Genomic DNA, 16,308 nt, shown 5'->3' with positions numbered 1-16,308 from the left:
TGGCCTGTGTGGTGTAAGTCCTCAACAGTAGCTGTTAATTGGAACTGATTCCGTGACCACACCAAGTAACTTTGACTTCAATGCACATATTGAGTAACCTGATTATGCAGACCTGAAAACTGGTTGTGATTGCCCTTCACGACATAATGGACGTTCACTGTACTGTTGCACAGACATCTCTAATGCATCCCTGCTGGTGCTTTACTTTCAACTGAAATGTTGCAATTCATTGAAGCATGGCATTCTGCCTAAGGTAGCATTCTTGGTAACTGGATGTTTGTTCCCAAACAATGTTGGGGGTGACCTTCTCATTGATATAGGAACAGTCACAACAGCAGCACATTTGCACAACGTCTCAGGCCAGTGTAAAACTTTCGTTGATGTGTGTATTTCACAAATGATCATGTTTTGTAGAGTGACTTCTCCCACTCTGCTTTGCTTCTGTTTTTGAGCTCCTATTTTTGTAGATACTAAACATTAACCATGATGATCAGATGATCAGAGATTACTGTTTGCAACAGTTGACTTTGATCAGTCACTCTCATAAATAAATGTATTATTATTTTCATATTACATATTTTCATATTACACTTTATATATATATATATAAATTCCTTAACCATATCTGTGTTGTAGTCTTCACATGTCTCATCATTCATTTTAAACTTCATTAATAATTTTGCTAATTTTGTCAAAAATGCTTCAATATTACTACTTTCAGACCTGCATACACAGAGGATTCTTAGTTCTTCATTCATTATGCCAATATTTTCAAATCTTTTTCAATGTATGCTGGAAGGTTTACAGTATCTTAAAGACTACCAATTTTCTTCTTGTATATACCAACACTCCCACCTCCATGTTTTGTTCCAGAGAAATGATTAATGAGATTACAGTTCCTTATTATTAGATTTTAAATTTCTGCTCCATTTAGCTCATCCTCACAAAAACATAATGCATCTGGCTGTGTTTCACTCAGGATAACTTATACTTTTTTGTTGCCTGTGTATTGAATGTTTTGGTGCAAGAGTTTAATGTTATTTTCCTTTCAGTGACTCTTGAGTTGTTGAAAATCTTCTTTAGCTGTAGACTGGCAAGTGAGCACATTGTATTCATTATTATTTATCTTGTCCCTCTTCTGTTTTGCTGACTGTGGAATAAAACATTTTTTGTTACGTAGTGGCAAACCACTCATACTCTCTGTGAAGTCCATATTGGTTTTCTTTCTATTTGTCCAATGTTTGAGGTAACTGATGGTTTCTTTTTTATACTATACTTTAATGTATTTCATATTATTATTGTGGTGCTGTGTGTGATGGTTCAGTTATACTACTGGCCATTAAAATTGCTACAACAAGAATAAATGCAGATGATAAACGGGTATTCATTGGACAAATATATTATACTAGAACTGACATGTGATTACATTTTCACGCAATTTGGGTGCATAGATCCTGAGAAATCAGTACCCAGAACAACCACCTCTGGCTGTAATAACGGCCTTGATATGCCTGGGCATTGAGTCAAACAGAGCTTGGATGGTGTGTACAGGTACAGCTGCCCATGCAGCCCCAACACGATACCACAGTTCATCAAGAGTAGTGACTGGCGTATTGTGACGAGCCAGTTGCTCAGCCATCTTTGATCAGAAGTTTTCAATTGGTGAGAGATCTGGAGAATGTGCTGGCCAGGGCAGCAGTCAAACATTTTCTGTATCCAGAAAAGCACATGCAGGGTCTGCAACATTCAGTCGTGCATTATCCTGCTGAAATGTAGGGTTTCGCAGGGATCGAATGAAGGGTAGAGCCACGGGTTGTAACACATCTGAAATGTAACATCCACTGTTCAAAGTGCCATCAATGCGAACAAGAGATGACCGAGACGTGTAACCAATGGCACCCCATACCATCACGCCGAGTGATACGCCAGTATGGCGATGATGAATACATGCTTCCAATGTGCGTTCACCGCGATGTCGCCAAACACGGATGCAACCATCATGATGCACGAAACAGAACCTGGATTCATCCAAAAAAATGACATTTTGCCATTCGTGCACCCAGGTTCGTCGTTGAGTACACCATCACAGGCGCTCCTGTCTGTGCTGCAACGTCAAGGGTAACCGCAGCCACGGTCTCCGAGCCGATAGTCCATGCTGCTGCAAACATTATCGAACTGTTTGTGCAGATGGTTGTTGTCTTTCGAACGTCCCCATGTGTTGACTCAGGGATCTAGACGTGGCAGCACGATCCATTACAGTCATGCGGATAAGATGCCTGTCATCTCGACTGCTAATGATACGAGGCCATTGGGATCCAGTACAGCATTCCGTATTACCCTCCTGAACCCACCGATTTCATATTCTGGTAACAGTCATTGGATCTCGACCAATGCAAGCAGCAATGTCGCGATATGATAAACCGCAATCGCGGTAGGCTACAATCTGACCTTTATCAAAGTCAGAAATGTGATGGTACACATTTCTCCTCCTTACACGAGGCATCACAACAATGTTTCACCAGGTAACGCCGGTCAACTGCTGTTTTTGTATGAGAAATCGGTTGGAAACTTTCCTCATGTCAGCACGTTGTAGGTGTCACCACTGGCAAAAACCATGTGCGAATGCAATGAAAAGCTAATGATTTGCATATCACAGCATCTTCTTCCTGTCCGTTAAATTTCACATCTGTAGCATGTCATCTTCATGGTGTAGCAATTTTAATGGCCAGTAGTGTATTACATTTAATGCTGTATCAAATGGTTCTTCAGTTGGCACATTATTGTCTTCCTGTTTTTTACCAAGTGATGGTTCCAATACTACAATTAATACAGCATCTACTTCTTCTGGTGTTGGATCAGTGTAGTCTTCTTTGTTTTTGGAGTGTGATGATCCAAATGTACCATTTTTTGAAAACCTTAGATCAATTTTTAGATAAAAGATTGTGATTAAACAGTATAAATAAGCAATCACAATTTTGGGAAACTGTTAAGATGACCCACAGAGCCCAAGATGTGGCCCAAAGAACATTAGCTGATGAGACAGATTGAATCTCCTCGAATTTGTATCATTCTCAAAATACTTATAATTGTATATCAAGTGATGGTTCCAGTTTCTTCTGATAGTTTTGCAACTGTACTCGGGCTCGTTCACTACCTATTTTTCATGTGCCTCATCTGCAAAGGGGGTTGCTAGTGAACGATTGCATTTGCGCCCCTGATACTGAATGATATATTGGCTAGCCTTTGAACAGCAGTGAATTGAATACACAATTGTCCATACCACAACCTTGAGGTACACTATACAAGTTCAGATTGTGAAAGTTATTTATTTATTTATTTATTAAAAATAAAAAAATAAATAAAAAAATAAATAAATAAAAATAAAAATAAAAAAACACTTCTAACTTTGTGGCCATGCTCATTAAAGTTCACAAATCCGATCTGGATAAATAATAATTGGTGCAATTTGTAGACGTGGTTTATTGTCTCACACCTACAAACTTTCCTGTTCTTCCGTCACAGTTTATTCACAGACACTGGCGCCCATGTTTACAGAACTACGAAGCTCATCAAAGCACAAAACAAGTATTTTCATGTCCATTTTGCATTACACTATTTTCACTCTTCATTTAATACATAATTTTTTCTTAAGTACAGAAAATTAAAAACAGAACTAATTTATGATATGCTATCAGATTTATATAATTAGAAATAACTCCATGTTTTGGCACAGTTTCACCCTCTCCCTTCATTTAATGACGTCTTTGCACAAAATATGAGATATACAAATACTTGTCTGGCACTACAAAGATCGAAACTGAATGGTGTATTCATAATAAAATATTGACTTACTTTGCAGTTGTTCTAAACATCTTTATAACTTAATTCCACTAGGAAACATTTTGATTGAAGTACACCAGCCCAACATATTATTTCTGCTGCTGTAATTTAAATTTAAATTATGAACTACTTGGAAGAGCTCCATATTATCCCTCGTCACCTTACATACCCCCACTTCAAGGAGACATTATCTTAGTAATGGCAACATGAAGTAGTACCAAACACAGCCAACCCATATTACTTTATATATATCAAAACATTTTAATTACAACTATAATGGCACCAAAACATGTAGAACAGTGTTATAGTGGTGAGTTAATCAATGTGAGTACTGTCATCAGAAAACACAAACATTATCCAACAATGTATCCAACCTAAATATACCATTAGATAATCTCATATTGAATCTGATTGGGCTGGCAAAATGCAAAGAAATTTATATTACATAAATGCCCATGTTAGTCTATATACAGGTTGCATACTCACTGCACATTAACACTTCCACTTTTTACACAGTTGTTTCTGTATTTGCACAAGGTTGTTGTAACCAGATCCTTGTGGTCACAGCTTTATGCATTGGAATGCAGGCTTTCCAAACTTGTCAGCCAGCAGTACTGTGCTTCCTATCATTAGCCAATCATCTCTATCAAAATTTAATCAAATCCTCATAAATGTTGCCTAGACATGCAGACCCACATTTCCCAGGAGTCAGGTTATCCAAACCCTCCCTGGAACAACCTGTGTTCACTGATCAGCTCTTATTGAGGTTTATACAAATGAAAAACATACACACAAATCAAACACAAACATGGCATAGTTAAATATATTCTATTTCACACCTCAAATGTTCTCAAATCAGGAGCTCTAACATTTCTACCCCCCACACCAAGAGAATTTATTCCCAGATGCAGATTCTTATATTTTTAAGCACCCATACAGCTATATCACTGTACATAAATAAACTCCAAATATTTTCCATGAATTCCTTTATCACTTTTTCACATAATATTTGGCAATATCTTGAAACACATTCTTTTCTGCTATTTCCTTGGCTAACTAGATTCAATCATAAATGGCAAATAAACTAACTAAGGTCATAAAACTTTTACTTGCATCCACTTAGCTATTAGTGTTCTTTCCCTTACTTCCCTCATTAACATCTTATAATAAGCAAGTTAATTATTTCCCATATGCCTCTACAATTTGCATATTTAGTAAGTGCCCTACATGACTATCCCAGCAACAATCCTACCCCCATGCACCAGTATCAACTCTAGGTGCCACAAATACATTAGAAATTTTAATAAAATCTCAACTATTTTTAAACAAACTATTTGCAGATTTCCTCCCTGCTCCTATATTCTCCACACTTATTTATACAGAAACAGAGACTATATATACAGTAGGTTTCAGTTCCCGTATGACTTTTTCAACAAGGCTTCTATCACATCGACACCAGTTGTGCAAAGTCATTGGACAACAGATTCACTTAATGCAAATACATACAGTATAATGAAGTTCATTGACCACCAAACAATTGCATTGCAACATATACAGTAACACAAATAATCCTCCAATTATAAATACACATATACATAGCCCCCAATAAATTTTTATAGCTGCGTATATTAGTCACATCACACACCCTAATTTCTTTTTTTTAACTAGACACAGTTGTGTACGTGGTAATCTCACTTCCTTACCCTTTATTCTTTCACCACACATTTTGTCAACTCTGTTACATTTCTTAGTCCAAATGGCTTTCTAGATATACCAACCTATATGCATCAGGGTGTGGACAACCAGTTATCTCGAAAGGTCCATGGTATAATTCAAATAACTTTTTGATTTTGCCATCAATGTCACCGGATTTTTTCTTGTTCCTCACCAGCAACTTATCTCCCTCCTTGAACTTGGTTGTCTTATACCTTTCTCCATGCCTCCTCTGTCTTATTTATTTTATTTTTTATTCTTTCACCACACATTTTTTCAACTCTGTTACATTTCTCAGTCTAAATGGCTTTCTAGATATACCATCCTATATGCATCAGGCTGTGGACAACCAGTTATCTCGAAGGGTCCATGGTATAATTCAAATAACTTTTTGATTTTGCCATCAATGTCACTGGATTTTTTTTGTTCCTCACCAGCAACTTATCTCCCTCCTTGAACTTGGTTGTCTTATACCTTTCTCAATGCCACCTCTGTCTTATTTATTATATCTTTCTCCACGCCTCCTCTGTCTCTCATGTCCTTTCTTTAACATTTGCTGCCTGGCCATCTGCATCTTCTCTTGACTTGTCAAGCCTTGAGAGGGAGGAAGATCTATGTGTTCTGCTATTAGATTGTCTGGCTTGATATCTTTCATGAGCTCATAGGGTGAGAATCGTGTCACACAACTCTTCACTGTGTTCATAAGATCCTCAAACACAGTTATATATTCTGCTCAAGTGCTATGCTTTTTACTGCAATATGTCCTACATAGCCTACTCAGCTCCTTCATATACCTCTCAGCCGGGTTTCCCACAGGGTGATACACTGAAATCCTTAGATGCTTTATCCCAGATCTTTGCATAAACTTCCCCCGCACACTAGATAATTGTGCTCCGTTATCAGACAGAACATTCTCTGGTTTTATAACATTCAAAAAGTAATCTTTCTCTAACTTGTTAATTATTTTCTGGCTAGTGGCCTTTTTCAGTGGATACAGCTTTACAAACTTGGAAAATACATCAACAGCTAAAAGAACATACTTCACACCCCGTCGACCTGTTGGCAGCCGCCCAAACAAATCAATAGCCAGCAGTTTACCATTTATTTTAGGAACAATATTCTGCATCTCTCCTTGTACTGCAATTGTATTATACTTCACTTTTTGACATTTGTCACAAGAAGCCAACTGTCTCTTTACTCTCCTGGCCATGTTGTTAAAACTAACATAATCCTGCAGTATTTCCAAACATTTCTGAGCCCCATAATGCCCATAGCTAAGGTGGATGTAATTGATTAATTTTTCCACATGCTCATCTGGAAAACTTACCTTCCACTCTTCTTTATCCATACTTCTTCGCCTAAATAAAATCCCCTTATAGATTCTATAATATTTAGCAATTTTTTCATTTTCTCTACTTCTAAAGTTTGTTTTAATAAAAATTTTGCTATTTTTAAAGCTATTCTTTATGGCTTTAAATTCTCTGTCACACTCAGATGTCCAGCACCAGGTTACACTTTTCTTTAATAGTCTACATAAGTTAGGTGAACTCAGGCTATAATCACTTATATACTTCCTATAGAATGAACATAGTCCTATAAATGATTTCAATTGTTTCCTGTTTGTTGGCACCTTGAAGTCAACAATAGCCTTGATTTTCTCTATGCCATCAGGAGTTAGCTGATGACCGAGAAATAGTAATGTTGCTTGAAAAAATTCACACTTACTTAAGGGTCATTCCCCCTTCAGATATAACCTTGAATACATCCTCCAACAGCTGACAGTGCTCTTGCCAATTGCTATTCATGATCAAAATGTCATCTACATACATTGTCAATTTTCTCATTAGTTCATCACCCAACAAATGACTTAAATCTCTTACAAAAACTGCTACAGATATTGATAAACCAAATAGCACAACTGTAAACATATAAGTCCTACCCTCAAATAAGAAAGCAGTGTACTTTCTGCTCTCTTCAGCCAATTGCACCTGCCAAAACCCTGAAGTCAAATCCACTCTGGACAGAATTTTAGCATTATAAAATTTTTGCAACAGCTCATTCATGTTCTCAGGCTGATCATTTTCCTTGACTATTATTTTATTTAGCTTTCTTGCATCCAATACTATTCTTATAGAACCATCCCTCTTTTTCACCACTATTATTGGATTATAATACTCACTCCTCCCCATTTCCAGGATTCCCTACTTCAACATATTCTGTATCCTGGCCTTTACAGCATCTTTATGAGCTATTGCTATAGGATAAGGTTTAGCACTTATTACTTCATGTGGCAATATCCTCAAAACATAATTGAAATCTACAACTTTTACAGGTGTGTCAGAGAACACATGCTTATGTTTACGCAATAAATCTGTAAGCTGCACCTTTTGTTCCTCATTTAAATGTCCCTTTTCATTTACTTTGTCATATATCTGCTGTTCAGTGAACATTTCATCACCTACCTCATCTATCCTTTGTAAATGAGTCATTGTCTCACCCCCTTTTAATTCCCCTTTAAATTTTATTCTTCATCTGTTTCCACCAGCATCAAATTCTGCCACTTTGACCTTTACAAAAATGCTACAGTCATAGTTGTACAAGAAGTCCATACCCAAAATTACATTCAATGCCAAACCCTTCACCACAAAGCAACTAATATCAAAACAATAATCACTACTATTAAATTCCAGTAACACTTCTCTGCTGCTGGGCTTACTACATGTCCCAGTTGCTGTCTTAATTTTGACTCTTGTAACTGGTAGTTCTATTAAACCTAAACATTTGATTTTCTGCCAGAAAGATTCAGAAATTACAGATAAACTTGAGCCAGAGTCTAATAATACTATATCTGCAATTCCTCCCACACTGATATCAATTATTGGCTGTATCACCACTATTTTTACTCTGTTCAACCCTGATTCCTGTAATAAATCACTTTCTATTTCACTCCTACTTTCCTCTTGCATAATGCATATATCTTTAGCTCTTTGTCCAAAACATACATCAGTATCCCCTTCAAACAGATGCTTTATGGCAGACTCTACATTCTCTTCTTCACTTAATTCTTCCAATTTTCTGGCAATTTTACATTTTATTTTACCCCATTCTTCAGGCAACAAAGCTTTATGTAATTTTGCATAGTACACCCAATCACTCAAATCATAATCAACCTCCTCCTTTCCTAACCATCTACAATTAACATCTTTCAGGCTTGCATCCTCATCAGTTAACAAAACATAGGTTTCAATTTTATCTTCTTGGCAACCTACAGCAACATTCTCCATATCATTACACATTTCCATATCCACACTGAACTCATTATCACTACCACAGTTACACCTGCACCCACAAGCACAGTAACATTATCAGCATTTTCCACATTGTCAAATACACCACTCATATTAACCTTTACATTGCACTGAATAATCCTCTCCTCGCCTTTTCCACAATTCTCCATACTATTTCCAATTGACATCTCTACCCGTTCATCACATCCATTATTACTGTGAACATTGTCCCTTAGTTCCATATCCACTTCTGTTTCCCCTTTTGATGAAAATGTCTCTGATCTTTCAATGAATTTTGCTGCACACAAACCAATATTGTCCTCCTCTGCTTGTAATTTCTCTTCCCTCCTAAACATGTCATCAATGTTAAAATCACACTGTTCATTGCTGATATTAGCCTTTTTCCATTTTTTCCTGTTGTACCTTTTATCTCTATTTCTGTAATTGTTAAAACCCCCCGACAGATTTTCATTTCCCAAGACAGCATCCATATGATGCATTCCAATTTCCCTATTTTCCTTGCTGACTTTATTACTCATCCCATCATGTCCTTGTCTGGCCCTGTTCACAAAATTACTCCCCCTCCCCCCCCCCCCCCCCCCCCTGCGGAACTTAAGTGAGCCATCAATTAGTTTTTTGACTGCCTACCGTGTCCATTTGTATCTGGAATTCCGTCTATTCTCACACCTTCTCTATCACTCCACATCTGATCAAAACTGTCTCTTCTCCCCCAAAAATTTCTGTGATATCTTTGTGGCCTGCTTCTCCAATCTATCCTGATTATTCTGATCACTTCTATCTTCTCTCCACCTGTTATGATTATTACTGTACTCATAATTAATACTGTTTTCCCTTTCATGATATTTTCCACTCTCCATCTGTTCCATGTATTTAGGTCTGTAACATAATGCCCTGTCCATATTATCCACAAAATTAAGAAATTCTTCCACTGAATCTGTTGCACTGTGAATCAAATCCCATTGCAGATACTCGGGTAGTCTTCTCTTTAGTGTTGATATTTCTGTTAATACACCCAGTGGCCTATCCAGATGATTTAATTTATTCAGTTCTCTAACACAGAATTCTCTCATACTTTTGTTTCCACTCTTGTAACTGGGTCCATTCACAAAATCATTTTGCAATCTTAATTGTTCTTCCTGGTCCCAGAATTTGTTCAAGAACAGGTTTCCAAAGGTTTTAAAATCACAAAATTTATCATCATTTTGGTTTGCCCATGTTCGAGCTCCCCCTTCCAACTGCCTCTTAACATATTTAATTTTTGCCTGCTCACTCATCCCTGTCACAAAGTTATCCTTACATGCAGTTAAAAAGTCAACTGCATGGTATTTATTCTCCCCACTAAAATGTTTTGACTGAATCCAGGCCCCATAGGATATCCCAACAACAAATTTCCATTCCCTGGTGCTACAGTATTAACTGTTTCCCTCAAGACATTTATTTCCCCTTCTAATTCCTTCATACTATCAGTAATCCCCCAATGGCAATCCAGCACTCCTATCTTAATGGATTCAATATCTGCCTCTGTTTGTTTCTGAAATAATGTGCATTTCTGTTCCTGTGCCTGAATCTGCCACACAAGATTGCTTTGCACCATGTGCACCGTGGCTACTAGTCCTTTTTCAACCTCATCAACTCTCTCAATAATTCCCTCAACAATTTTAACCGTGCTTTGACTTTATCTGTAATTTGAGTGAATTTGAGATCTAGCTGATTAAATTTTTCACTCACTGTTTTTATTTTATCACTAAGCCTCAATTCCATACCCCCTATATTTGAATCCATTTCTCCAGCTATTTCAGTTTTTATATTCCCTATTTTTGAATCTATTTCTGCTAATTTACTAGTAAATTTTACAAAAAATGCACTCAGGTCACTTCCTGGTATCCAGCCTATTTCTTTTGGCATGTTAGGGCTACTACAGTTACTTCTAACATCCACTGATTCGCCTTCACTTTGAGATTCACACATCTCATCAGCCATGGCTAATGAAAGGGCACAATTTTGCAATGTAGCTGCTGGCTGTACTTATCTTATACATCCGCGTGTGACACAATGTCTGTAGTCAGCGGCAGCAGCACAGCTATGCAATGAATCTTAGTCGGCAGAGTGGACACACAGCAAACTCGATCAGGAGCAAGAAAACGTTGCGTGGGCCCCTGGCAGCATGTAGACATGTTGGTCGGTGGCACGGACGATGGCGTTGATCGTCGGCAGCACGTGGATACAGCTTCGACTGCTTTACCCGCAGTAACACATGGACACAGCACGGATGACAGTTTTACCTGTGGCAACACATGGACACACACGGATGATGGTTTTAGCCATGGCAACATGTGGTCGACTCACCAGGCTGTGTAAATGACTGCCTCACAATTGTGGTGGCCTTATAGTGGCATAATCAAGGGACAACGCGTATCTTGTCCAGCACAAACACACTGCTACTGCTAATGCACCAATTTAGCTCAGAGCCCCCACATTGACTGTTCAAAAGCCTAAACATCAGGCGGAGACACCCGATCCCGAAATACTATGGAATAGAGAAGAAAGTCCTATCACAGACGAGCCCCCAATTGCAACTGTACTTGGGCTCATTCACTACCTATTTTCCACATGGCTCGTCTGCAAATGGGGTTGGTAGTGAACAGTTGCATTTGCACCCCTAATACTGAAACATATATTGGCTAACCTTTGAACAGCAGTGAATTGAATACACAATTGTCCATACCTCAACCTTGCGCAAAATGAGGTACACCATACCAGTTCAGATTGAAAGCTTCTAACTTTGTGGCCATGCACATTAAAGTTCACAAATCCAATCTGGATTAATAATAATTGGTGCAATTCATAGACATGGTTTATTGTCTCACACCTACACAATTTCATGTTGTTCCTTCACAGTTTATTCACAGACACTGGCACCCATGCTTACGCTCGCGGCAGCACTTTGCCGCTCCACACTTACCACCACAATGGACAATGGACAAAGACCTCCTTTTCCCACTCATATCCCCAGTCCTGAGTTGGATCAGATGACACTACATTAATCAAAATAATTCTTAAACATGGCCACAATTCGTTTACAATTTTTATAAGATTTAAATACTTAAACCTAAATACATCATATAATTTTACTCACATTTATCACCACATCATTTTATAATTAACTGCAATAAAAAAAAAAAAAATAAAAAAAAAAAAAAAAAAAAACAACTATGCAACCGAACTACGATGCTCATCAAAACACAAAACAAGTATTTTCATGTCCATTTTGCATTACACTATTTTCACTCTTCATTTAATACATAATTTTATTCTTAAGTACAGAACTAATTTATGATACGCTATCAAATTTACATAATTAGAAATAACTTCATGTTTTGGCACAGTTCCACCCTGTCCCTTCATTTAATGACGTCTTTGCACAAAATATGAGACATACAAATACTTGTCTGGCACTACTTAGATCGAAACTGAATGGTGTCTTCATAATAAAATATTGACTTACTTTGCAGTTGTTCTAAACATCTTTATAACTTAATTCTACTATGAAACATTTTGATTGAAGTACACCAGCCCAACATATTATTTCTGCTGCTGTAATTCTAATTTAAATTATGAACTACTTGGAAGAGCTCCATATTATCCCCCATCACGTTACAGTTTTACCATTCAGATGAAGAAACTCACTATTTTTATGAACTTCTCTAGTTTTTGTTATTGGTGGAAAAAAGTGCAAGCATTTACTTTAGTTGCATTTCTGCAATGTTTCTTTGTTGTTAGATGTTCAAAATAAGTTTATTTTTCTTATGTCAGAACTAACATTATATTTTCAAGATGTTTAACTAGTTATCAGATGTAAAGACAGTCTTGTATTTGTCAAATTACTGAACGTTTTTTTAAAATATATGTGAAACTAGTGATTACTGAAAATATTAGCATAATTAGCAACTTAAACTGCAATACTGGTATAGTTAATATCAGTAAATAAACTCGTCTGTAGCTAAGAATGAACATTATGTTTCTCATTTTTTTCCAGGACCTCAGTGCTTGCTCTTTCTTATGACACTGATGAAAAAACTATACTGCATACAACAAAATTTATTGTATTTATTGATCTACCAAGTGACTAGGAGACTGTGAGATAGTAGTGTCTTACAGATGTGTGATGAGACTGGAGCTGTTGTACAGACAACCACTGTTACCAGCAGTGTCAACCAGGAGCACCAGAGTATGAATAAGTAAAAATGATATGAAATTCCATATACATTGTGACTGGAAGCATCAGATAAACCAGAAATATTATGCAGAAGTTGAATCTGCACATTACACTTTCCAGTCACAAAGTCTTCATGAATTAATACAAAAAGAGACTACAAATGAAAATGCATTGGAAAGTGTGAAGCAGAATGAACCAATGTGAATAAAATATGGACTAGGCCATAAACATGAATACAATCATATCTTTGTCATTGGCTTTCCTCTGACATTGCTTATGATAGATTACTGTGTTCTGGTTCCCTACACCACCTCAACATTGATGTTAAAAATATAGACTGTAAGTCATAAGTAAGTTGATTTTGTGTTATAGTTTTTGAGTACTGCTGGACATATTTCGCAAATGTATGAACATTGAGGAAGATGAGTTAATTCATGAGACTCAGTGTCTATTTGCAAATGGGCTCAGCATTGCCTTAGTGATTTGCACTATTATTTTGTGCATCCTGGTGCATATTGTCATTGTTCATATTTAATTAAGTATGTAATTTCAGTTTCATTGTATATTTTAATGTGCACAATTCATTTGCTGTATAAATGTTTTTAAAGTAATGTATTGTTCCCAAGACTTGTGATATTTATTGTATTAAGTGTAACAAAGTGTACAAATAGAGTGAGGCTTTTCGTAGTTAGGCAGAATGCAGTTTTACTTGTGGTTTTTTTAAGCTGCAGAAATAAAGAGACAACAGGTGCAATCTTTCTCTCTGAGACACTATCATTATGCTTTTTACTATCTTAAATCTAAATTTACAATAAAAATTGTTTATAGTTAACCACAATGCTTCTATACTTTTCATTATGTGATATTCATGTACAGGCTGACAGGCAGTATATTTTAGATAATGGTATTCAGGTAAATCTTCTGTTTTCCTGTAGAAACTTTAGATTGTCTTCAGCAGAGACAGTGTTCACACTTCTTTAATTGTTTCATGAAGAATAAAGAAACTACACTGTTCATTGTGTACAATTACAGTGAGGCTTTTTCATAGTTATGCAGAATACTACTTTACTTGCTGATTTTTTAAGCTACAGAAATAAACAGACCACAGCTGCAGTCTTCTTCTCCGAGGTAGTATCATTATGTTTTTAAGTATCATAAATCACTAAATTTCCAATAAAAATATATTGTGGTTAACCATAATACTACTGTAGTTTTTCACTGTGTGAGAGTGAGTTCCACACTGAAATTCATCTCTACATAATTTTTTTCATTCCTAAAAGAAAATTCAGATGCTCAACAATAGTATTAAGCATCATACTTCTAGATTTGATGTACTCAACAAGGGTATTAAGGAGTTAAATACTTAGGCCGATAATGTAACCACTCTGAGGTTAACCAACAAATTAAGTAATAGTAGTAGTAGTAGTAGTAGCTTTATTCATCTGTAGATCTCTTTTTACAAGGATATAGCACATGTCAAAGTATTTACAAGTTTAGATCAATTTAAAGTAAGCTAATTTGTATACACATATATTTACAGACCTCTAGTTAGAAGTAATCATTAGATTTACTCCTGGTATACAATACTTTTTTTACAAATAACTTATTAAAATAATGTACTGCCACACCATTCACTCATATCTTACCATCAGTCACTGCACACACTACACACAATTGTTTCATAACACTTCACTCACTACAAACGCGCGCACACACACACACACACACACACACACACACACACACACAAATTGGTGATCTCTGGGCCATTTTCTGTACCACAACTTCCCATTTGCTATCCAGAAAAACTGAGTCTGCATCCCTCCATAATGAGTGAGATGTTGTGCACAGAAAGAGGAAGAGGAGTTAGTATTGTGATATGCATAGCTTGGGGGTAAGTATGAAAGGGGAAAAAAAAGAAGGAAAACGTGTTATGTGGAATGTTGGATATTTTATAATCATTTTTATTATTATTTCTCTTTCCTGTCTCGGATGTTATGTCTGGTTAAAAATGGAAAGTGACGCGGCCCTTGATCAAGCGTGACTTCCTTTTAACTGTACGGTATATGTTACATTGCATTTAGGAACTTTCGGGTAATTGAACATGTATCAATAATTACAGATTTCTGTAGTTGTACATATAAATTTTGGTGTAGCTGTATTGCGTTGATTTACTGGTGGATCTTGTGTGGAATGACTCCTGTAGTTGATAGTATAATTGGTATAATGTCAACTTTATCCTGATGCCACATGTCCTTGACTTCCTCACCCAGTTGGATGTATTTTTCAATTTTTTCTCCTGTTTTCTTCTGTATATTTGTTGTATTGGGTATGGATATTTCGATTAGTTGTGTTAATTTCTTCTTTTTATTGGTGAGTATGATGTCAGGTTTGTTATGTGGTGTTGTTTTATCTGTTATAATGGTTCTGTTCCAGTATAATTTGTATTCATCATTCTCCGGTACATTTTGTGGTGCATACTTGTATGTGGGAACGTGTTGTTTTATTAGTTTATGTTGTATGGCAAGTTGTTGGTGAATTATTTTTGATACATTGTCATATCTTCTGGGGTATTCTGTATTTGCTAGTATTGTACATCTGCTTGTGATGTGATCTACTGTTTCTATTTGTTGTTTGCAAAGTCTGCATTTATCTGTTGTGGTATTGGGATCCTTAATAATCTGTTTGCTGTAATATCTGGTGTTTATATATTGCCTTTTCTTAGCCATGTGTTGGATGCGTCTTGATCGATGTGTGGCTGTGTTAGATGATACGGGTGCTTGCCATGTAGTGTTTTCGTTTTCCAATTTACTTTCTTCGTATCTGTTGATGTTATGTGATCTAAAGGGTTGTAGAAATGGTTATGAAATTGCAATGGTGTAGCTGATGTATTTATATGAGTGATTGCTTTGTGTATTTTGCTAGTTTCTGCTCATTCTATAAAGAATTTTCTTAAATTGTCTACCTGTCCATAATGTAGGTTCTTTATGTCGATAAATCTCCTTCCTCCTTCCTTTCTGCTTAATGTGAATCTTTCTGTTGCTGAATGTATGTGATGTATTCTATATTTGTGGCATTGTGATCGTGTAAGTGTATTGAGTGCTTCTAGGTCTGTGTTACTCCATTTCACTACTCCAAATGAGTAGGTCAATATTGGTATAGCATAAGTATTTATAGCTTTTGTCTTGTTTTTTGCTGTCAGTTCTGTTTTCAGTATTTTTGTTAGTCTTT

At 36.4% G+C, this 16,308-nt stretch overlaps 1 protein-coding gene across 1 annotated transcript in view; it reads left to right on the top strand.

Moving 5' to 3' along the window:
* Positions 1-13,915, top strand: part of LOC126470270 (hemicentin-1-like) — an 808,493-nt gene extending 794,578 nt beyond the window's left edge. Inside the window, exon 56 of the mRNA XM_050098010.1 lies at positions 12,898-13,915. Within this exon, the coding sequence (XP_049953967.1) occupies positions 12,898-12,991 (94 nt within the window). The 3' untranslated portion in view covers positions 12,992-13,915. The remainder of the gene's footprint in view (positions 1-12,897) is intronic.
* Positions 13,916-16,308: the final 2,393 nt, after the last annotated feature.

Source organism: Schistocerca serialis, chromosome 3, assembly GCF_023864345.2.
Source record: "Schistocerca serialis cubense isolate TAMUIC-IGC-003099 chromosome 3, iqSchSeri2.2, whole genome shotgun sequence".
Lineage (NCBI taxonomy): Eukaryota > Metazoa > Arthropoda > Insecta > Orthoptera > Acrididae > Schistocerca > Schistocerca serialis.
This window is presented reverse-complemented; position numbering and strand designations above follow the sequence as displayed.